Raw genomic sequence first — 24,751 nt, 5'->3', positions numbered from 1 at the left:
CTTCATCTACAGACGTAGGCAAAGTTGTTGGTAACGTTCCGTTAAAGAGAGAAAAACCCACAATAGTCACTGAAATAACTTGAAACTGACAAAAGTAATAATAAATACAAATTTACTGAAAATGAACTAATGAAAATCAGCTGTTGCTTTTGAATTGTGGTTCAACAGAATCATTTTAAAAAACAAACTGATGAAACTGGCCAGGACAAAAATGATGGTAGCCCTAGAAAAGATTGAAAATAATGTGACCATAGGGACATATTAAACTAAGGTGTGTCCTGTAATTAGCATCACAGGTGTCTTCAAACTTGTAATCAGTCAGTCTGCCTATTTAAAGGGTGAAAAGTAGTCACTGTGCTGTTTGGTGTCATGGTGTGTACCACACTGAACATGGACCACAGAAAGCTAAGGAGAGAGTTGTCTCAGGAGATCAGAAAGAACATTATAGACCTTCATGTTAAAGGTAAAGGCTATAAGACCATCTCCAAGCAGCTTGACGTTCCTGTGACTACAGCTGCACATATTATTCAGAAGTTTAAGGTCCATGGGACTGTAGCCAACCTCCCTGGACGTGGCCGCAAGAGGAAAATTGATGACATATTGAAGAGACGGATAATACGAATGGTAACCAAAGAGCCCAGAACAACTTCCAAAGAGATTAGAGGTGAACTCCAAGGTCAAGGTACATCAGTGTCAGATCGCACCATCCGTCACTGTTTGAGCCAAAGTGGACTTAATGGAAGACAACCGAGGAGGACACCAAATCATAAAAAAGCGAGACTGGAATTTGCCAAAATGCATATTGACAAGCCACAAAGCTTCTGGGAGAATGTCCTTTGGACAGATGAGACAAAACTGGAGCTTTTTGGCAAGTCACATCAGCTCTATGTTCACAGACGCAAAAATGAAGCATCCAAAGAAAAGAACACTGTACCTAATGTGAAACATGGAGGAGGCTCGGTTATGTTATGGGGCTGCTTTGTTGCATCTGGCACAGGGTGTCTTGAATCTGTGCAGGGTGCAATGAAATCTCAAGACTATCAAGGCATTCTGGAGCGAAATGTGCTGCCCAGTGTCAGAAAGCTTGGTCTCAGTTGCAGGTCATGGGTCCTCAAACAGGATAATGACCCAGAACACAGCTAAAAACACCCAAGAATGACTAAGAACAAAATATTGGACTATTCTGAAGTGGCCTTCTATGAGCCCGGATCTAAATCCTATTGAACATCTGTGGAAGGAGCTGAAACATGCTGTCTGGAGAAGGCACCCTTCAAACCTGAGACAGCTGGAGCAGTTTGCTCACGAGGAGTGGGCCAACATACCTGTCAACAGGTGCAGAAGTCTCATTGAGAGTTACAGAAATCACTTGATTGCAGTGATTGCCTCAAAAGGTTGTGCAACAAAATATTAAGTTAATGTTACCATCATTTTTGTCTAGGCCAGTTTCATTAGTTTGTTTTTTTAAATGATTCTGCTGAACCATAATTCAAAAACAATATCTGATTTTCATTAGTTAATTTTCAGTGAATTTTTATTTATTATTACTTTTGGCAGTTTCAAGTTATTTCAGTGACCATTGTGGGTTTTTTCTCTCTTTAACGGAACATTACCAACAACTTTGCCTACGTCTGTAGATGAAGCTACCCAGTCGTATATAAGTGTAGCCTAAAGTGTTCTGTAGGTCCTTATTTATTACTTGATTTATATTTAGTATTAATAATCCCAATCTACAAAGTAACTAGTAAGCAAAGCTGTCAAATAATGAAGTAAAAAGTACAAAATAATCCTCTAAAATGTCAGCCGATTAGACTGTTCTCAGGCTATGAAAAAGGCATCATCAGTTGCTCTAAGCCCCATAGATGTGGGTCAATAGGGGCCTACTACACCCACTAGTAGGTTTTATCATCTACTCACATGGTGGACCACGAAAAAAGGTATAAGAGAACACAACAGCGATCTCTAGCGACTGTAGTAATTATGACAGGAGCAGCAGCAGAAGTCAGGTGCTGTACTATAGACAGTGCAACACTTCATAAGGTGTCAAAAAGCAGGACTTTGACCCAGGAGTTTGCATCCCGTGTGAAACCAACAATGTGTAGTTGTCTTTGTGTTCGTAGTTGTTCTAACGCAAAACACTATATTTTTCTCTAAACTTAAAGAAGTTGTAGTTTTATTGCCTAAACCTAAAGTTGCTTTTTGTTTGTGTTCAAAACGTGACGTTTCATTCAGTTTTACAACATGTTAGAACGTGTTGCTTTTAAGTTTCACTTTCACAACATAGTAGGCGTAATAGGCCCCTAATGACCCACATGTATGGTGCTTATAGCGACTAATAACGCCTATTTAATGGCCTAATAACAGTTGATTATTCAATTCAATTCAAATAAAAGATATCATTAATGAATGAAGATTGACATGTAACTAATATCAGATACAGTTTGTTAGATTTTTGCAGCTCATCGATATTTTTTGGGCCCTATGAAACCATTTTGGCAAAACATTTTCTTGATATTGTTCCTTTTTTCATGTCAGAGGTTCTTAAAAAAATGTAAATGTATGATTTCTTGCATTTATATATTAATAACAATCTGGCAAATAACACATTATATAACTAGTTATCGGGCTTTCAGACAACAGAATTAATGGTAGTCTAATAAAAGAAAGCATGTAAATTGCAGTATTATTAATGAACGAACACCACTTAAAATAGTTCCTTACATGATACTTTATGATAGATAAATATTGTATTTACTTCTGTTCTTTGCTGCCTTATCTTTGACTGATGTTGAATAGTTTCGTATTAGCAGACAGACAGACAGACAGACAGACAGACAATATGATGTCAGAGAGCTGAGAGATTCCACACTACTGCTCTGAGAAAGACACATCTACCTGTCTGTCTCTCTGGAGCTCAGAAATGTTGTCAACCTCCCAACAAACCCAAAGCATTATGGGAAAGTCCTGGAGCTGAACCAGCTCTCTTAAAGATAAGTCTGTTGATATTCTGTAGGGCTATGTCTGTATGTCTTACTGCCAACAAACGTCACGAAAAGAACAACAAAACAACAAAAATTGTCAATCTACCAACAAGTGTCGTCTGTGTATCCAAAGTATGATATATCTTATTCATCTGTACCTCCATTGTTGTACAAAACTATTAAAAACACATCAGGGAGACACACTGTTGCACTGGGTGACATGTTTCCTGCCATACTCACTAAATGTGTATTAATCCACCACTGAAAATAGTCCCCAACAAATGCACTACAACCTTCTGTTTGAACGTTTGCTAAAAGCTACAGTGATCAGCTGTTTTAGGAAATTACTGAATCCTTTTTAGATATGAAACATATTTTTGAGCAGTTTTCAAAGATTTACGTCATCTGGGAGCCAACGACAGGGTAAAGAAGTCAGAGTATTGAGACACGGACTAACACACAGGGCAGGTTTTGGTCTTTTTGTGGGATTTGTTGACAAGGGCAGAAAAATAGAATATCGCATCGCCTCATCCTTTAAATTCCCACATAAAGAGTAACTTAACACCAGGTGGAAAAACAGTGTTTTGCTGCCCTCTCCGGCTGACAGCCTCAAGCCCGTTTCACCTCTGGGTGTGGTCAGAAGAGTGTTTTGTTGCACCTGTAAACACACCCACCAGTGATGTCACAGAGTCCTGTACACCTGGCTGTACATCACTGCAGCAAGGTGAGAAGTTAAACCACTGGAAGTGGTTTTCAAGGGTTGTTAAGTTACTATAAGTTTATTTAAAGTGGTTTTAAAGGGGACATATCATGAAGAACTCACTGCTTCAGTGCTTGTGCACATACATTTAGGTATCTGGAGTGCCTACCAAAACAGAAACTGTGAAATAAGACATCCCACTCAGTTTTTTGTGGGCTGCCTATCAGAAAACATGTGATTCGACAAGCCATTCAGATTTGGCTCTACTTCCTATGTCACATGCAGGTTCATTAGAATATACCGCCCACAGCTTGAAAAATACCTTTGCAAAGGTGTGCAATCATTTTTCTTGTAAGCCAATCAAAGAAAAATGGGCTTTTTCGGGACGGGGTATTAAAGAGACAGGCGCTAAAACGGAGCATATCAGACAGAGGGTGAATACCAACACGTTCTCATCCAAACTCATCATATAATGACGCTTTGTCAGACAACTCGGTGTCACTTTTTGGTCACGGTAAACACATGCTTAATGTTGTGAATTAAAAAAAAAACACTGGCTTAGGTTCAGGCAACAAAACCACTAGCTGTAGTAAGGTTTAGGAAAGTACTACATGGTTGCGCTTAAAACTATGTTTGTACAGTGAAAATGAAACTGAAAGTTGTGAACATGCGACACAAACGAACAGCTGATTGTAACGTGATGCACGGGACACGAACAGCGGTCTCCTGGATGAAAGCCTCGAGTTTGTTAGATGTATTTTTTTATTTGTATGTGAAAGGTGTTGCCCATAGTGATTAATCCGCTGACAATTATCACCCAACTGTATTTACCCTCAGCTATACGAAGCATTTTAGCATCTTTCAGCATTTGTTTTTGTTTTTACAGCCAGCAGATTCACTGTTTCGGTTCTTTCTCAACGCTCTCACAGCTTTTTCTTTTTGCATAAAGCTCTAAAAACCCACTGTACACTAATACTACTGTACCCATCACCAAATGGCAAACAACATATTTAGCAAGTAGCCGGTGAACATAGTGGAGCTTTTAGCAGCCAAAGACATATTTCCCAGAGGAGTTGGTAGAGTCCAAAACCAGAGCTAAAAGAGAGTGAATATTGGACTTCCATTCATCAGGTGGACACAAACTGCAACTGAGTGTAAGTGTTTGCTAATACGTTCAACATATGAACTGGATAAGGTGATAATATGTCAGTGTTGTGTTCGTAGCTCATTTCCGCTGCCCCCAAGTGGCCAAACAAAATCACATTAAAGCTATATGACGTTTACACTGAGTGAACTATTCAAACCCAGACTCAACTGAAAATACTCCACATATCTTGTATAATTTCGTACACTTCGTAAAGATCGAGTCTGACATATTTTACGTCCATATTAGAATTTATAAGATGGAGACCATCTTCTCAATGATCCTCCACAGCTCTCACCTCCACCCTCCTCTCTCGCTCTCTCTCTCTCTCAGGGCCTTGCTGTGGTTTCCCAGAGTTCCTTGCAGCTCTCAGGTCCCTGTGGATCTGTTCCTCCATTTGCTGCTGCAGCAAACCAATCCGGTTCCTCTGCTCCTCAGGAGATCCAGCCAATCACAGTCCTGCACTGCAACGACCCACTTACACACACTCCTCACCTTGAACATCACATCAAGGGTGTACAGGGATACAGAGAGAGATAGAGTGTGAGTGTGTGTGAGTGTGTGCTGAAACTCTCCAGTAAAACCAGTACAAACACACAAAATGATGAAGACCAGTGGACACGCAAAATGTAATAACCGATAGATTCCAGTTTAGTGCAAACTTTGTGATCCTCTTCCCGAGTAGCGCGTCAGTCAGAAATGCTTCTTAAAGGTGCTCTATACGATATTCAGAGCATTAATACAGCGGCAAACAACTATTACTTATGTTAAGATATAGAGGAGTAACTAATGCTATTGCAACATCTACGTTAACCTCTTCGGGGGCCTTTGTTGTTTAGAACGAACGGTCGCCTCTCCGTGTCGTCTCACACTACGGTCTCAGCTGGTTCACCAGAGGCCTGTACTACGAAGCGAGTCCAACATACCCAGGGTATCTTCTCGTTATCTGGCTTCACTAACCCTAACAACTAAGATCCCGCTAAGCGGTCCTATGACGGTGGTTATCAACTCGGTAAATCAACCCAGGGTTTCTCAGTCTGGCTACGAGCGCGTTCACATGAAAGGCGTGGTGTTTGCATATGACCAATCACAGACATGGACTAGTCCAAAGACTGCAGACAAAAAGGCAGAGCGGCACATTTTACAAAGGAAGAGCAAACTATAATGTTAGACAATTATGAAGATGTTAAACACTTAATCCAGGCTAAAGGTAACACAGTTGAAGCTGCCAAATGCAGGAAGAACAGCTGGCAAAAGAAAAAACTCCCGATGTGTGAATGCGACAATTATCAGACTAAGTCTGATATAATCTTCTAGATATATAAACGGACTCAAGAGCAAGTAAAAAAATAAATATAAAAAATATAATTTAAAGCGGTTAACACCCACATCATGAATCCAGCTGTGCATCCTGCATTTGTCAGTTTGAACTGTGTTGTTTTTAGCCTGGATTATGACTGTAACTTCTTCACGTGTGTAATATTATCATACAATCACTGCACCGAGCTCTGATTGGTCAGTAGGCGGTGCTTTTATACGAGTTGATCTCTTATCTGGAACATAACCTGCTCCGGAGCAGGTTAGCCGTTCAGCATAAGTTACCATGGTGATCTACCCCGGTAAGAAGTGAACCACCTTCGTAGGACGGAAACCCCTGAAGGGTTAACCCTGAAGTTACCTCGATAACTAATTTCGTAAAACAGGGCTCAGGTCATACACACCTAAGCCACGCCCGTACGACACTGATTGGGCCGTGCTCTGGCTTGCCGGACACAAACGCATTACCTGAAGCCTGCCAAGATGGGTTTTCGTGTGACATTTGATCCCACGATTCTCACGTGACATCGTGAGGATCCAGCTGCCGTGCAAGGTTGAGTTAAAGGTGCTAAATTCGAAATTCAGAGCATATCTATTGCCTCCACACAGCTCTCAACATGGTGACGGCTGAGGCGGTGGATTGCATCTTTGCCACTGAATCTACTACCCAGTTAAAGATCTCATTACACAAAAAGAAGTCATCTTTTTATAGCACGTTTTCATTCACTTTGGGGATATAATACATTTACAGAGAAAAAGCACATCACACAACAGGTGAGTGAGCATCTGTCAGCATCCATAGTGACGGATGTTTTCATGCTCACGGTGGAAGGTGTCTGACAGTTCACCTGTTTATTAAGGTCCTCCTCTGTGATGTGAAGCGACTTTAACAGCTGGAAATGGTGACAACATCGGGGTTGGTTGAGAGAAACAGGGAAAGGTCAGACTTCAGAAACAGTGCTGCTCCTGCTGAGGAAACGAGTCAATGAACTGCAGACATCAGCACATTCAGAGCCGACACCACCAGACGAGACCGTTTACTGTAAACAAAAATACTGCCTTCAACAACCTATATTTTTCAGTGTGAAGTGGTAAAACCTGAAACAGATGAGCCTGTATTAGCCAGGACACACCTGTACATACCCAGAGTTCCTGCTGGGTTTCACTGGTGGGCGCCTGGTTCTGTTGGTGTTACTGTTCTTCTGTTATTTTTTGTGACATTTGGGTGGGTTTTGAAGTCACATTTGCTTTAATACTACAGAATATTATGCTATTGAAGCTTGATTAAGAGTTTCATTGTGTTAACTGTAGCAGCATATTCTGTTTGTGTTGACAATGGAGCTGGTTAGCCTTATGGTATGGTATCATCTGGACATTTTAAGCAGCTATATATTGGTCGGGAGCTGAAAACAGTTGAGACAGAAACAGATTCTAAAACATCTAAAGCAACTTTAATGTTTTTTTTTTTTTTTCAAATTTCATCAACAACAAAAATCAATAGTAGAAAATACAGACGGACAGATTAAGACAGAGAGACGGGTCCCATATCCAAAAACACCAGAGTGACAGGATGAGGTCAAGAAACGAAGGATGACGGAAGGAAAAGATGTCATGATCAGTCCATCACTGCTGCTTCAAGATGAAGGGATCTTACCTCCTCCTTCTCTCCTCTCTGTTCCCCTCTCTGTTCTCTTTATTCCTCTCTCTATCCCTCGGCTTCTCTCGCTCTCTCTCCGTCTCTCTCTTCTCCTCAGTCTGTCTCTCCCTCCCTCGTTCTCTCTCCCTTTCCCTCCCTCTGTCTCGCTCCCTATCTTCGTCTCTTTGTCGGCCTTGAAAGTCCATTTTTCGTCTCCTCTCCTCCTGCTGCTGCTCCTCCTCCTCCTCTGGCCTTTCGTCTCGTCTGCTCCGACGGGCACCCTCACGTGCACGCTCGCGCTCCTCTGCCTCACGTGCATGCTCCTCTACTTCACGTGCACGCCCCTCTACTTCGCGTGCACGCTCACGCCCCTCCACCTCACGTGCACGGCCTTTCCTGTCGGTCCTCGCCTGCTTCTCGTCGTCACTGTCATCATCCTCGTCGTCGTTCTTGCGTCCCGCTCGCTTCTTGTCCGACGGTTTGTCTTTCTTTTTCTTCTTCTTCTTGTCCTCCCCTTTCTTCTTCTTCTTCTTTTTCTCCTCGCTTTGTTCTTTTCTCTTCTTCTTCTTCTTATGTTTGCTATCCGAGTCTGGAGGGCAACAGGGAAAAATTAAATATAACTCTCTCCTTTTTACTTCAGATTTTTTCAGAAGGAAAACACAGCACACAATTTACAGATAAAAACATGTAATTAAATTCACTTTTAATAAATAAATATGGATGTACCTGAGCTGCTGCTGCTGGAGGAGTCCGAGGAATCTGATTCGCTGGAGGAGTCTGAGGAGGAGGAGGAGGACGAGGAAGAGGAGGATGAAGAGGACGAGGAGGAGTCAGAGGATTCCACTTCCTGGTTTTGAGTCATGATCATTTTGGGAGCGTTCTTCAAATGTTCCCTCAGCTCGTCCCTGAGAGAGAGAGAGAATTATGTGTGTGAAATGTCTGTACGTACACAAAACTCATGGGAATGTTCAGGCAGAATTCAACAGATTTTTGTTTTTGCAAAGTTCACCAAGATAAATTTAAGACTTTTAAAGACCTTTTTAATACCACATAGATACAATTTAATACCTGTTTTACCTGGCAATATGGGGACAATATGGCTCAGAATTATTCATTATCACATTTTCTTCAATGCTAACTTCTGTAGCTCGTAGTGGTGTCAGTGTTTGCTACAGGTCTAATGGTGCAGACTGAAACTCACAGCCTCTTGCAGCACAATCCACTGTCAAAACAACCCTACTTTTAGTTTAATGTATAATGTGTATTGTCTCCCAGCAGCCCATAATCAGATACAAAAACATTACTGTATATTGTAGGCAAGAGAACATATTTAAGAATTTTTCAAAATAAAATTTAAGACTTTTTAATCCCTACCAAGGCCTTTATTTAAGGATTTTTTATGAGGGAACTAAATTGATTGCTTTTTTAAGAATCTTCGAGACCTGTAGATAACCTGTTATAGCAGCAGATTAATGCCCATTGTTTAGGAATGAGACGTTCAAGTGTCCTAAGATTTTTGGCCACATTGCATATATACACTATGTGCATGTAGACGTGTTTGTATGCCTTACGTTAGTCCTCCCAGTCCAATAGAGGTGAAGAAGTTGATGGCGAAGCGAGTGTTCCTGGGATTATCACGAGGAAAAAGGCCTTCGAAGAACGGCTGCAGAGTCCTGAAACACAAACACACGGTTTGCGGCTTAATATGATGTTTCCCACAGCGCACACTCTCAAATCATCAGAGAATCAGTGTGTTGTTTCTTTAAATATGAACTTTGTGTTGTGACTGTTTATTTAACCTAAAAGTTTGTTTACACCTCCAAACAGCAAGTGGACCAATAGCCCATCGCACATTTTCTTTATTAACTTTATTGTTTCTCTCTCTGATCTTCAGTCCTCAGAATTGTTTCCCTCAAATATTCATGTTCATATTAAATCAATGTTACTAACAAAACAAGAATTTACCATCTTTGTTAAAACAGTGTTCATATCTTAAGAGTCCATTAGAGCATTAGAGACTAATTTATCTTTGAATAGAGACAGAAAACCTAATTTCAGTGTGTGTGTGTGTGTGTGTGTGTGTTTGTGTTTGTGTTCGTACGGGTCTTTGAGCCTCTGGTTGAGTCTGGGGAGGCCCATGTAGGCACAGAGCTCCTGGAAAAGGATCTTAACAAAGATTCTGCTGGACGACGTCGTGGTCTCCTCACTCATCCTGACACACTCCAACACCTGGTGGTCGAGAGACATTCACAACACGGAGACAGACAGAAGTACCATCAATTATGAGGAAATTCAATTATAAAGAACGACCAGGTTGATGTGAGTTTGTGTGTGTCCGTCCTTACACTCCAGGGCACAGAGTCTGTGTAGAGCAGGTGAGCGAACAGTCGAGCCACGTTCCTCAGTTTGTTGGTCTCCAGTCGGTGAATCGTCTCGTACTGCTCTGCAAAAATCCCCTCAAAACTCTCCATGTACTCCTTCTTCAGCAGACAGAACCTCTGAACACACACACACACACACACATAAGGTTACATGTAGTTCAGCAGTGTTTCAGATGTTTTTACAGACTGAACGGCAAGTCAATCTACACCAGATCTTGTGTTATGTTATGTATGGATGCAAGTAAGTCTAAAACATCATTGACATATCATATTTAGGACTTTATGTGCAGGACAGTTGATCAACAATAATAATAATAAGAAGAAAAGTGCACCACCTTCAAATTTGTCATCATTACACATATTTAAATAATACAGATTATCCCATACAGCGATGGACTGTCAGTATGAGATGCTTTGACTAAGTAGAGCACAGACATTAGGGGTGTAACGATATGATACGCATCACTTTCCATGGTTCCGATACGATTCAAGGAAGATATTCTCATATCAGTGTTGATCTTTTTTTTCAGTCTGTTCCTCCATAGGTGTGACCGTTAAATTCATTACGAGATAACCATGACAGGTGGCAGGTGCACGTCTGGTAATAACGACTCATGGGAATGTCGTGACTCAAGATCGCTAATGCAGCCGGCTGTCAAGTGTTGATTTAAAAGACATTTTTTTGTGCATGTTGTATTAAAATTTATTTTCATAAATGTTCAATTTCATTAGTCTACAAAGAAGAGGAGAAACTATCACGAGAAAAGAGAATCAAAGTTCGGACAGATAAATGTGCATTAATTCTCCTGTAGTCTTGAACCTGTGTTCATATTGCAGCTGCTTACTGTGCCATTTCTCACTCTAAGTCACGCCACCTTCACCTTATTGAATGTGTGCAATTTTAGTTAAATTATATGAGGGACTAGTAATGATACCACTAAAAATCAGGTGTATATGGCACGTTTGATATACTAAAGAACACCTATTGTTGCTTTTTTTGTTCTTATTTATGTTGCCGCATTTTGATGGCATTATTCCACACCACTGACTTTATGCAAAATTACTTTTAAATTACTTTGAGGTGTTTTGTCTTGGTGCTCATTCACACTGGAAAAAGGCACAGCAAAATTCATATGCACTGAATAGTTGTAATAAAAACTGTTCACAATGTCACTGTGTCTGGAAAGAGAAGTTGCTGCTGCATTTTCTAAATGTAATTTCCTAATACGATGAGCACCACAAACTAAATTCCATTCACCTCCAGTGTGTTGCGGTGGAAGCAAAAATCTCAAAACCTGGACACATAAAAACCAAAACTATTTGACCTGATAGAAACCACAAGAGAGAAGATAGAAAATGTTTTTTTATCTCACCCCGGCCAGCAGACCAAAGAACTTCTCGTAAGTTCTCTGTTGAGCGCAGCAGTCCAGGATCATGTTACACAGCTCCTTCTGTTCACACAAACATCAAATATCTTATTAATACATCTATAAAAAAAAAAAAAGAAATCACACATTAAAGTTCAAATCATGTGAATCAAACTGTTGGTGTAAAATCTGGACTGAGTTTTGGGGCTGAAACTTATAATTAACTAATAATGATAGTGTGTAGTTGACTTCTCATTTTGAAAACATGCCGTGCATGTTCAGGCTTCTCGAGCAGCTGTGATGTGATGGGACGTTCTCTGAAAGCTCCGTGTTAAATGGGGTTAAAGTTCAAATTATGTGAATGTGAGTGCAGCAGCCAGGTGTGAAATCCCAGACGTGGTGGAAAGGCAAGATTCAACGTCATGGCTCAATCTGAGGGAAAACCACGACTCGATGTTTTGTTCATGTGTGTGATGTGTAGAGAGCAGCTGTGATGACATGTCTTCAGATATCAGTGCCTTCAGTGTCTCATATAACACACACACTCCTGAACCTTCTTAATCTCAAGAGGCGTTTCCTAAAAGCATCATAACTTCAGACGCTCTTAGAAATTATTGTGGATTAACGAGTACCTCCGACCCACTCACAGGAGACTAAGAGCGTCTGAAGATTCTGCAGGAGGACCAAAAACAACATGTTGTTTTCTGTTGTTTTTCATCAGTTTCTTCAAACTAACACACTAAAATGTGTTGTTTTTGACGTGAAAGCTGTGCGTTTAAATGGAAATGTGTTTTTTCTTCCACAAACACCTCAGTCAGTCAGTCAGTCAGTCAGTCAGTCAGTGTGTGAGACTGAGGCTGTGAGAGGACAAACATCTTTGTGTGTGTGTTTCCAGCTGTTGTGTCGAGTGATTCAGTCCTGATGCTGATGAAACTCTGGCTGACAAGGTCATCAGCTCTGACCTCACACAAACACACACAGAGTCAGATTTAGCATACTTGTGAGGACCGTCATCTCTGTCACGTACAGCAGGTCCTCTTTCCTCTCACGTTCTCGGTTGCTTCAGATTCAGCTACATTTATGATTCATGTCGCTAAAATTCGTCGATTGCATAAAAAATATTTACATGAACTTTTTGCCTGGTACCTGTAATCTTTATAATATCCAGTATGTAGCCATGAAGTGCATGTTTAAGACCATTTTACAGGGTTCTTGATTTAATGAGTCAGCTGGAAACAATAAAAAAGTGTTCAGCCATCAAAATAAACGACTGCGGACTAGAAATGAGTCGCTGCTTTTGTTGACTTCTGTCTGAAGAAGTGTCGAGGAGCCACACGTCATCAGTGTGAAGGTCAAACACACAACTGGTCCTCACAAAGAATCAAACAACTAGACCACACACACACACACACACACACACACACACACACACACACACACAGCTGATTGTCCTCTGACACATGAGGTTTCTCACAGCACTTTCTATCTCACACACACACACACACAGCTGACCCGCAACTGTACACAACCTGGCCTCAGGCCCACACACACACGTCAAGCTACTAACTAGCAACAGATACAAAGACAGCATGTTTACACTCTTCTTCTTAATCCTGTAGTTGTCAAATAGTGAACTTGTTTATCAGCGCCACCTTCTGGTCAGCAGTGTGAGAAAAAGGCAATAAATCCTCATATTTCAGAAGATGAACCAGTTTTCTGCCTAATAAATGACTTTAAATGCGAAACTGTCAAAAAAGACAAGTTTTCACATTTATCCTCATCAATGTGTGTTTGTGTCACTGAAGTCTTTTAAATCTGCCAAATGTGTGTGTGTGTGTGTATGTGTACTCACCGTCTGGCTGTCAGGAAAGTCCATCTTGATCAGTTTGTGAGCGCACTCCTCAAAGTCCAAACTACAAAAACAATCAATCAATCAGTGAGAGAGCACCAGTTAGCTCAGGTGTGTGCGTGTGTGTGTTCCTGTTTGTGTGTCATTTTCTCAATCTGTTTCAGTGTTTCATCCTGTTCTCCAAACCTGTGAGCTGCTCCACAATGAAACCATGGTAACTAGGCCGCACACACGCACACACACACACACGCACAGAGAGCTTTAAACACAGCTTTAAATATCAGTCCAAGTCCATCAAATATAGAAGGAGCTGTAAATAACTGCCAACACCCTGAGAGACAACTGAGTCACTGACTGTGTGAGCGTGTATTTGTGTATGTATTTAAGAGAGAATGTGTGTATGTGTGTGTGTGTGTGTTTACCTGGACTGTATAGCGAGGTATATGGTTCTTCTGAAAGCAACCAGGTTGACTTCTGTCTGATCATAGATGGTGACCTTCTCATCTGAGAGAGAGAGAGAGAGAGAGAGAGAAACAGAGAGGGGGAGCATCTTTAATACCATGTCAATATCATGTTCATAACAGAATATTGAAATAATTATGAGTATAATATCAGAATATTGAACAGTAAACATGGTCCGTTTATCTTCTGTTTACACAGGCTTTGAACGGGAATTTCCCGCAATTTAACTGCTTAAATTTTAGATTTTTTTAAAGATTTTTTTGTTTGATTTGTGATCTATTTGACAAATTGTACTTTTGTTTTCTGGTGTATTAAAGTGTTATTTCAGCAGTATTTTCATCAAGTTGGCGGACTTGTTAAAGACAGAATAAAGAAATTGTTTGACATTTTGGGAAGTGTGCTTATTCTCTTACTTGCCGAGAGTTAGATGAGAAGATCAATACCACTACATGAGAGTGGTATTAATCTTCTCATCTAACTCCGCAATAATGAAAAAGTGCATTTCCTTTAAAAAAAAAAGAAAAAAGAATGGCCACATCGATACAGCAGAGGCCGAGACTATGACTCGAATGCCAAACGTAAACAAAAAACATGACTGAAGATGATTTATTTGGCAAGTATACACACAATTGAACTCTCAACAGTGCAGCCTCCTTGCATATATAAACGAAACAGAGGTAGATGGATTTGCCCCGAGTTTACAAGAAGGAACTCCAACTTTGAGTGACATTCGATTGTACTTTTTCTAGTAGGAGGTTGGAAATTTTCCAGTTCAGAGTTGTCTGGAACGCAGCATTAGTCCCTATAGTACTGATCAAGCTTGAAAAACACTGAATCCTACAATTCCCATAATGCAACTACATAGCATTTTTGTAAAGACTTTCAAGCTCAACAGCTCCAGTTTGTACCACAGGTTTTCTGCTTAAACGCCTAAGCTGATATGACCCTGATGACATCACTGTGACATCTTCAGAACTCACTTCAAAACTCCTCCAGAGCCACAGATGACATTATACAACTGTTTTCACACGCTCAGTAGTAAAAATCAGTGGAATTCCCCTTTCATTTGAGAAATAAAACTGTCTGTTTAGCAGATCGACCCGTCTGTCTCACCTTCTCCCTCCGCCGCTTTCTCCTCTTCATCCTCTTCATCTTCGTCGCTGCCGTCGCCGTCCTCCCCTGAGTCGCTGCTGCCCTCGTCCAGGATTTCTGTCAGGAGGTGACAGCTGATTGGTTAAACTGTGAGGGAAGTTACAGCTGATTGGACAGTTTGATGTTTGTGCGCATTTTCACCTCTTTTGATGGTTTTGTATTTCTCCTCGTTCTCCAGGAAGTCTGGGTCCATCTTAAAAACATCTGAGTGAACACACACACACACACGTTAGAGCTACATATACACACTTATTTCTGCAGAGAGACTTGTAGAAACAGGTAGCAGTCCTCCCTCCCTCTCTCTCTGTGGCTTACTGAGGATGTCCTCCGTGTTGTACTCGTCATCCAGTGGCAGCATGTGGGTGAACTGGTCTTCCTCGTCCACCAGGTCCAGACCCTCTGGGATCACTGGATGATCTTTGAAACCATCCTTCCTGATGGCAAACATCACCTCTATCATGTACTGGACCCTCTTATCAATGGCCGACTCGTGGAGGACGTTCCTGAGACGCTCAAATATGGCTGAAAAGAGAGACCGACAGAATCTTTAGTCGCTATTACAATGAATTGTGGTGATATTTGGGATCTATTTTAATGTGGAAAAGAGGTCCTCTTACAAATGCAACACTGTTCAGTTTAACGGTTCAGGTTGAGCTGGTTGAGTTTAGATTTTCAGGCTAGAAATATTTTGGTGATATTTTTGCTTGTTGGAAGTCAAACACAGTCTGAGGGGAAGCTCTGCCCGGACAACTTCAGGGGAAGCAAAGTCCCTCGAGTGTTCATGTTTCTGTAATGAAGCCAGTTTGTTAAAGCTGGCTCCAAACAGTGGCTTTGATCTTATTATATTTCTTTTACTTTATTTACAGGACAATTATACCAACTACGTGTCCACTTTCTTTTGGAAATATTGCAAGGCCTGCAGGAAACTAGCTCTTGTAAAGACAGAAATGAATGACTGAATGTTGTTTTTTAATTATGTAACAATTGCAGTTTTGCAATTGTAAGGTTACAAAAATTATGGAGGATCATTTTATCCAGATTTAAATAAAAAATGGAAACAGTAAATCAAAAAAGAGAAATGATCATTTTTGTACTCAGGATAATCAGGTCATAATTAAATGTTAAAAAAAAAGAAAAAAAAAAAGGATAATTTATGTTGAAATGCCAAATTTATATTGTGAAATGGCACTTTGAATGCAAAAGTGTAAACTGAAATGTGTGACTGAAAATGAAAATATATCTAAGAAAATTTTAAAGAGTAAATTAGTTATTAAAATATAGAGTTATCTTTGTTTTTGCATGCCCGGCCTGAATCAAACCAGGGTCGCTGTGGTTACGTGTTAACAGTTGTAGCTACCGTTGATTCCTCGCGGGGACACCTCAGTCAGTTTGAGTCCACACTCCTTCAGGAAGGCGATGGAGACCTCCACGCTGTCGTCAGTTGGACGCTCCAGCAGCAGAGTGAGCATCTCCAGACACAAAACCTCATGGGCCTGAGGGCGAGAGACACCGGAGCAGACAGAGAGAGAGAGCGAGAGACAGACAGACAGAGAGAGAGAAGTAAACACACTTCATTAGGAGCTGAACATAAACACTTAAATCCTCCGTTAATATTAAAGTCGGACAGCAGGACCTACCACGTTCTGGTTGATGAGATGTGCCACAAACTTTGAGGCTGTCAGGCACTGTTGCTAGAAAACAAAATACAGACTGGTTTTAATACATCACTAATACTAATAAAGCCATGCTGCCAATGTTTATAATGACAGGAAACAGTCAGCCTCGCTGACCCTGTTGTGAACTGGGATACTGGAGGGGGCATGAAAGTATACATGAACATTTTATTAATTACCTATATTCTGTATGTTGCTGTGTTGTACGTTTGTATGTTGCCGTCAATGAATATTTTTAATTTTAATATATACTAGAATAGTAAAACTTTAGAATATGAAAATTAATATTCGATTGTGGAAAAAAAAAGTCTCACGTCACTTTCATTAACTGAAAATGAAAAGTAACACTACGTCAAGCTGAACAAGGAATAATTCAACAACGACCTTATTTAGGTTTTAGTAGTGAAATGTGGAGGTATCGCATAGATAACTCAATTCATGAATCAGCCATTCCTTGTCCATTACTGTGCTTTCAAAGCGAGTGACAGGAATAAATAGAAACCTACCATTTGACAAAAGTTCAGCTCAAAACGGCGCAGTGTTGAGTCGCTCATGGCCAATTAAGACACAGTGTCATGGACATAATGTGTGTGATTTTTTTTGGGGGGGAAAATGCTATTTTGTGTACAATTCATTTTTGAAATTGGGGAAATTTCTGGGATACAAAAAGGCAGCTACTGTAGCCTACCAATTTTATTTATATAACAGGCAGCATTTTAATTTTTTGTATAACTTGAACTTGTTATTCTTGAAGTCACTGAGAATTGAAAAATACGAAAAACGTTTTAAGTAAAAAGTAAGTAAAAAGTGTTAAGTTAAGTTGTTAAGCATAAATAAATGTTACCTTTTGTCTTTGTGTGTTTACGTTATTGCAATCAGTTGATATAACCGCCTTTATTAGCCCACATTGGACTGGATTAGATCCTAAAATTAGTATCCCTACGTACTGAATCGAGATTCAATTTTGAATCGAATTGTGACCCTTAGAATCAAAATCAAATCTGGATTGTGAGATACCGAAAGATTCACACCCCTACCTGTAAGTCGCGTATTTTCATCAGTTATCTCCAGTTGATCCACTAATCAACAGCAAGATAGACAGATATACAGTCAGACATGCAACAGACAGATCGGTACCTTGAGGTTGCGGCGGTAGCTCCTCCTGAAGGCCAGGATGAGGCGTTTCAGGATCAGCTCTCCAATCTGAGGGAACTTGGAGTTGATGATGGCGAGGACGGCGGAGTAAACGTGAGTAAAGATCGGAGACGCCGCCTGAGCCTGCAGAATCGAGCGAGACAGCAGACCCCTGAGAGACAGACAGGTGGACAAGTTACAGCAGGAAGTCGGGAAGACAAAACCTCCAGTGGAATACAGAGGAAAGAAAGTTTCTGTTTCACTCTCTTTTATCAATCACACTAATCAGGAAGCACCATTTTAAGACATTTTTCTTAGAGTAGCTGCCAAGAAATGTCAATTTAGCTGTTAAAGATGTTTATATTTGAATACTGAGTGTTAATGTGAAGCTGTAGGTTGGTGTGTGTTATTGTTCACCTCCCCCTGACGATGTTCTCCTGCAGCAGCTCCTGGATGATGAAGGCGATGTTCGACACGTTGACTTTGTTGATCAGACCGTTGATGGACTTCTTCAGGGCCTCCCAGCTCATCCTCTGATAGGCCAGACTGCACAGGAGGCGGGACGTGAGTAACAACACACACAAATTATATGGAGTCTTTTAAATAAAGAGTCAAGATTACAGTAACACATCTCAGGTTTAGAGGGAGAACTGAGTCAATCCCAGCTACAAGTTCAATTAAAACTGCCGCTGGGTGTTACATTATTGATGTTTTATGCTGCAGGGTGGTGCGTTCAAGTGTTGCTAAGATGCTACCATATCTTAGATTTAAAATTCTACAAACTGATGGATGATTGGAAAGTGACCAGCAGGAGTTAATGAACTAAAACTAAAAGGGTGGTGCCTAATCCTAGCTTCTATAAAAAAAAGAAATAATCAAAAACACTCTTACCTGGTCTTGTCAGTGATTTGCTGCTGCATCATGCGCAGCTTGGCAGGAGGGATGTAAGCTCCACCCGTCCTCGTCAGGATCGGGTCGATCTCCTCCTTCTTCTTCTTGACCGGCGGCTCCTCGGCCGCCGTTGGCTCCCTGTCTGTCGGAGGGGAGCCAGAGCGTCCTCGCCTCCTGTGATCCGACTCTGCATCCCGATTGGGCCACCGGTCAAAACGCCCATCCCTATCGTCACGGCGATCGTCATAGCGATCCCTGAGCAGAGATGAGGGGAAGAGACAAAACAAAAACTTTAAAAAAAAACTAATTTTGTTCCTCCTTTCAAAAACACTTCTCAGGTCTGACCTGCTTTAGTGCGGCTTCAAAATGTCTGACAGTTTTAGTGGTTGGAGTGTTTACCAACGCGGCACAATGTCATAGTCACCATTAAAGAGACACTGTTTTCCGTTAAGAAACAGTTTTTAAAACGAAGTGTAAAGACTTTATTTATTGAAATGGAAAGAGAGATGGCTGAACGTATTCAGTATTTTAGTAAAAGAGTACAATTTGTATAATGAACAATATTGCAACTACTCTAATTAAATCTGTATGTTACATGTCAGGCAGTAATTTGACAGAGGCACAGCAGTTCTTCGTCATGATTTTGGTCAGGCCAGGATCATAATAGAAATAGGTTATTTTAACTTTTAGTGTTTTTACCCTGTGTCATGCTTTTATACAATACATAACACTTTTTTTATATGCTGTTTAGATTTTATTTTGTTTAATTTTGTGTTTCTGCATCTCCTTGTTGTCTGTGTAGGTTTTCTTTGGTGAATATTTGGTGTGTAATGATGTGTAGGATGTTTTATAACAGAAAAAGTGTTTTATGACCCGGTTTCACAAGTCTTTAACATATTGATCACCTAAATCTAAACAAATTTTAATAAAAATGATTACAAGCCAATAAAAAGCGGTGTGTCTGTCTGTTACCGAGTATAGCGTCCTCTGTCGTAGCGCCCCCGGTCTCTGTCTCTCTCTCTGGACCTGGATCTGTCCCGTCCTCTTGACCTGGACCTGTCTCGTCCTCTGGATCTTGATCTGTCTCTCTCTCTGGATCTGGATCTGGATCTGGATCTGGATCTGTCTCTGTCTCTGTCTCTGTCTCTGTCTCTGTCTCGCTCTCTGGACCTGGATCTGTCTCGCTCTCTGGATATGGATCTATCTCGCTCTCTGGACCTGGACTTGGATTTCGATCTCTGGAAAGAAAATAATGTCAGCATGTCAGCAGTATTTCATTCAGTCTTTGTTCATGTTAAAAGGCTCTGGATCGTCCCTGAATGATGGACTTGGACGTGAACTCCTCCAGAAAACTGGACCAACAGAAAAACGTTCTGCCATTTTTAAAAGACTGAATAAGAGAGACAACACAGCTCCAGTTCAGATGAGAATAATAATAATACATTTTATTTGGTGGCGCCTTTCAGGACACCTTACAAAGATAAAATTAAACATAAACAGATAAAAACAACCAGACATGACAGAGACACTTTTATGCAGACACGTAAGATGAACTGACGGACACTACAGAGAATAGGCCGGTTTGAACAGGTTAGAGCCAGTTTCTACTTTAAGTAAAAGCTTGCAAGTACCCGGGGAGTTCATGTCTAAGATGACAGTAATGGACACACAGTCCTCTTCCATTTGTGATTCTGTCAATCAACCAAGCTGCGTCAGGAGATATTTTCAGTATTCTCTTCACTGGTCACGGGTCTGTATCATGAAGCAGGCTTGCTAACTTTAACCCTGGCTACTCCGTCTCACAAACATGTTTTGATGTCAAATCATACTCTGTTGCCATGGAAACTAACACTGCAGACCAGACAAATTTGTAAGGCCAGTTATCAAGATTCACAAAATGTTTAGCGAGGCCATATATCTCAAAGAGAGTCTGAATAAGCTAAAACAGCTTTGTGATGATGTGCAGACTCCTGCACTTTTATCTGCACAACATCAACATCTCTAAACACAAGCGTTGCAGGTCTTTTATTATTCTTGCTCAGCTGATTTGATATAGATGTGTCATGTTTTAGTCGTTTTGCAATGTGCACTTTACACAATTATATATATTCAAGGAAACAATGGTGTTGCTCACTTGTTGAATGTAGAAGAGATTTAAGTTCCCAAGATATATTCTCTTTATGCAACATTGGTATGTTTCTGATCTGATGTAACTGGATTAATCAAATTGAATCAAATCGAGAGATCAGTGCCAATATCCACCCATTCACATCACAACTTGTGATATTTCTCACAGCACTGCTGTCACAGCAACATTTTTTCTTACACATTTTTTCCTTTCCTGCATGTGCTCAAGTTGACACGGCCCCCAAAAAATAATCACGTTTTTCTAACCCCTGAACCTGATTGTAGACGCCACACTCCTACAGTTTAACAACAGCAGGAAGTCGATGGTAACCTGTGCACATAAACACATGAATTCCCAGCAACATCCACATTAATCCATGCTTACTTTGATCTGAGCCACACTGCTCCTGAGCTTCCTCAGTGCCCCGTGATGTTCATCCTCATCACTGCTGCTGCTGTCGTCGTCTGAGCTGCTGGAGGCGGGGCTCCCGGAGGCGTGGCTCCCGGAGGCAGGGCTCTTGGAGGGAGCACGGCCTTCAGGACTGGCCTGAGGGGACGGCTTCTCTTTAGGGCTTCCCTCGACCGAGCCGGCCTTTTGGGGCTTCTCTGCTGCTGGACTGGATTCGTCTTCTGAAGGTCCTGAAGACAGCGTTATTAGATGACTATCAAAACAGCAGCTACTGTTATAACAACATAAAATTGTGACAGCAGGTTTTACTCACCACTTTGTTCTTTCTGTGCAGGACTGGGACTTCGACTTCTGCCTGGAGAGTCCATACCTGAAAAACACACACGTACACATTTATGATTAAGTATTGTAACAGCCATCAAAAACACATCTTGTTTGTTATTATATATATATATATATATATATATATATATATATATATATATTCTAGTTGTTTGTTATCACTATTATGTAGTCATATTATTTCTTTATAATAATCTTGTCTCTAGGTGGAGGCTTCAGATAAGCCCAGTGTGTTTTTTTTGCCTCTTCCTGCACTGTATATTATTCATTTATTTTTTTATGTTGTGTAGTCTTAAATTGTGCAAAATACATAAACAAAACAAATGTATCCAAAACAAATGTTTTTGTACGACCAACAGCCCAAAACCCAAATTAATCAGCAACATCAACACATTCTCATACAGTATATAGATGCTGGGATCATCAAAATATTGGCTTTTTGGCTTGACAAATGAATTGGATGATTATAAAAAAATAGTTAATGATTTATTTTCTGTCAATCAACTTATTGATTACTCGAATAATCAAGATCAAGATTCAAGCCCTTTATTGTCATTGTGTAGTACAACGAAATAAGATTGTGAAAATCCCATAGGTGCTAATGAAAAGATAATACAATAAAAAAAGAGCGTACAATATAAATATTAAAAATATAAAGATAATACAATATAAAATATAAAAATACAATATGTATATTGATGAGATTACAGTTTTGCCAGATTATTGCACAAAGTGTCCGTCAGATAATTATATAATTCTTGCAGAGTGATCAGCATGTTATTAAACATATGTAACAGTAGATTTACAGTATTTACATTGCAAAAGTGACCATTATTTGCAATCGAGCACATTACTGTCCTGTTGTTATTCCTCTGTGCTGCCTCAGAGACAGATATTTCTAAACCCAGCAGCTCCTGCTTTGTTATTTGGAAGTTCATGTAAGACATCACTGTTAAAGCAGCTCAGATTGACCTGTAACATCAATCTGAAGTATCTAAAGTACAGGAACAGCTGACACTGTGTTCAGCGACCATGACTCCGACAGGGTATAACTAACGTTAAACAAATAAGTCCGCACTTCTAGATTAGTCATCTGGGTCTGTTATAAAACAATGTATCATCAGTAGCTACTAAACTAACCCTCCACCGACCCAGTCTGTGTTTAGTCGCCATGTGTGTCTGGAGGAGCTACAGTTAGCTCGCGGCTAGTCAGCTAGCTTCGATCCTGCCAGAGATCCAGATAGTTACATTTAATGAGTTATCTGTCTCTAAAACCTCCAGACATGTTCTTCACCGTCTTTAAAGAGAAACTCTGTCTTCTCACTGTATTTTCCGTGTCTTTGAATGTCACTTTACCGTCTTGTTTTCCGCCTTTTCGTCCCTCAGTCGATCTTCTGGCGGACAAACTTCCTGAAATCACTTCAATCACTTCCAGGTCACTGACAGCTTCCGGTTTTCAGAATAAGAGCCCCGAGGTTTGAACGGAACTGCTGCTATAGAAATATGGCTGTTGCTCATTAAACGCCCCGTGCTAGTGATAATGATGACCTCATGTAAGGGTGTTTTTTTAGTCCAGTATATTTTTAATTTCAGATAGGAAAACTTGCATTTATAATAGAGGAAAACAGTAGAAATATTGTATAACTGCTTAACTATATCCACACAGAAAAGAAGAAGAAAATGTATATGTGAACGCTTTGTCCCATATTATAAAAAAGTGTGAGTTTCATGTTTTTTTTTTACTATAAAGCAGGCTTAAGTCCTATATAAATACTGTGAAAGTATCGAAACACTGAATCCACAGGGAAATGCACACGGCCCGTATTCAGAAACTCTGCATTTGAAACAAGCTGCCAGGATTTCTGTCAATTCGTGATGTCACAAATATACAATATTTAGACCCTTGACACATTTTAAATGTAAACATTTTAAATATGTCCCAGTTTATTCCTGTTTGCAGTGTATGTGAATGTCATCAGCTGACAGGAAGTACACATGGACCCAAACTGTTGCCTAGCAACGCAATTCTGTTGCAATTCCGTCAAAATGCGCTAAAACGGAGTGTTTCAGATGGAGGGTAAATACAGGCATATTCAGGCTGACAGTGCGAGGAAAATATATATATTTTTAACATCACAGCATGTAAACATGTTCTAGTAGAAACACGAAATACAAATATGAACCTGAAAATGAGCATGATATGGGACCTTTAAACTATCTAGAAGCTCTCGGGAGAGTTTTTGCATGTTTTTGCAAGTTTTTCGCAATTCATGATGATGCAGGGCTTTATATTGTTTCATAACAAAGTATACATTAGAAGTACAGATACTATTATGATCATATGAATGTCTCATTGATACCTCAACAGAATAAAATCAGTATGTATAACTGTATTATTCCTACTAAAGTCTAGTCTAGTTTGACAAACTCTATGATGCATTTCCCACCTGTGACCACTGGAGGACATTAAAACTTGTAATTATAAATACACAGGTCAAGTTAGCAACAGGCCATTTTTATTTACCAGTTGTTTAACCTAATGTTTTAAGCATTAGCAGTTCCTGAGTCTGCCTCTGTGGTGATTCTAGGAGATGTTGATGTGTATTTAAAATCAGGAGTGTTTGCTGCCCTCTAGTGGTGACAGCTAGTAACTGCGATATTAAATTAGTAAATTATTAAAAAATACAGAATATTTAGCGTTATTATTTAATGTTATACAGAGTATTTATTTCAGAAATTATTTTGAATACATAAAGGAAAATAAGCACAACTTCCTAAAAGATGGAAAGTTTTAACAATAAGTCACTACTGTTAATTCTAATGTAAAAGGCGAAACAAACTGCGCCGATTTGAAATACTTAAAACAGTTGAAGTTGTAGTTGAAATATAAATGCTGAAAGAAGTTGAAATAGCAATTAAATACAGAAACATGTGTAAGCTCTGTATGAAGTTGAAGTGTATTTTATTATATAACAACGCATCATATCTTATGAGCTTATTATAGATTCTTGTATGTAAAACCTTAACCTACAAAGGTAGAAACTGGCTGTCAGATAAATGTAGTGGATTAAAAAGTGCCATATTTCCATCTGAAATGCAAAGACTATACTATAGCATGATATTTAATTACTCAAGTAGAGTAGAGGAACTTCAAAATTGTAATTAAGTACATACTTGAATAAATGTTTT

General features: G+C 40.0%; 1 protein-coding gene across 2 annotated transcripts; it reads right to left on the bottom strand.

The window, feature by feature from the left end:
* Nucleotides 1-7,571: 7,571 nt before the first annotated feature.
* Nucleotides 7,572-23,042, bottom strand: cwc22 (CWC22 spliceosome associated protein homolog). 2 transcript variants are annotated; one of them, XM_037790170.1, is made up of 20 exons: nt 22,919-23,042; nt 21,534-21,590; nt 21,197-21,441; nt 19,657-19,922; nt 18,685-18,939; nt 18,211-18,339; nt 17,797-17,965; nt 16,624-16,677; nt 16,344-16,479; nt 15,302-15,508; nt 15,128-15,190; nt 14,948-15,043; nt 13,795-13,876; nt 13,376-13,436; nt 11,530-11,607; nt 10,121-10,273; nt 9,877-10,004; nt 9,347-9,448; nt 8,502-8,680; nt 7,572-8,364 (listed from the first exon to the last, which is right to left on the bottom strand). In XM_037790170.1, the coding sequence occupies exons 2-20, from the start codon at nt 21,586-21,588 to the stop codon at nt 7,790-7,792; spliced, it is 3,033 nt and encodes a 1,010-aa protein (XP_037646098.1). In that variant the 5' UTR covers nt 21,589-21,590; nt 22,919-23,042; the 3' UTR covers nt 7,572-7,789. The 2 variants fall into 2 exon arrangements, with proteins under 2 accessions (XP_037646098.1, XP_037646097.1); XM_037790169.1 differs by having other exon boundaries at nt 21,197-21,450; nt 22,919-23,041.
* Nucleotides 23,043-24,751: the final 1,709 nt, after the last annotated feature.

The sequence above is a fragment of the Sebastes umbrosus genome, chromosome 13, assembly GCF_015220745.1.
Source record: "Sebastes umbrosus isolate fSebUmb1 chromosome 13, fSebUmb1.pri, whole genome shotgun sequence".
Lineage (NCBI taxonomy): Eukaryota > Metazoa > Chordata > Actinopteri > Perciformes > Sebastidae > Sebastes > Sebastes umbrosus.
The sequence above is the reverse complement of the archived record's forward strand: the minus strand, read 5'-3'. Positions and strand labels throughout refer to the sequence as shown.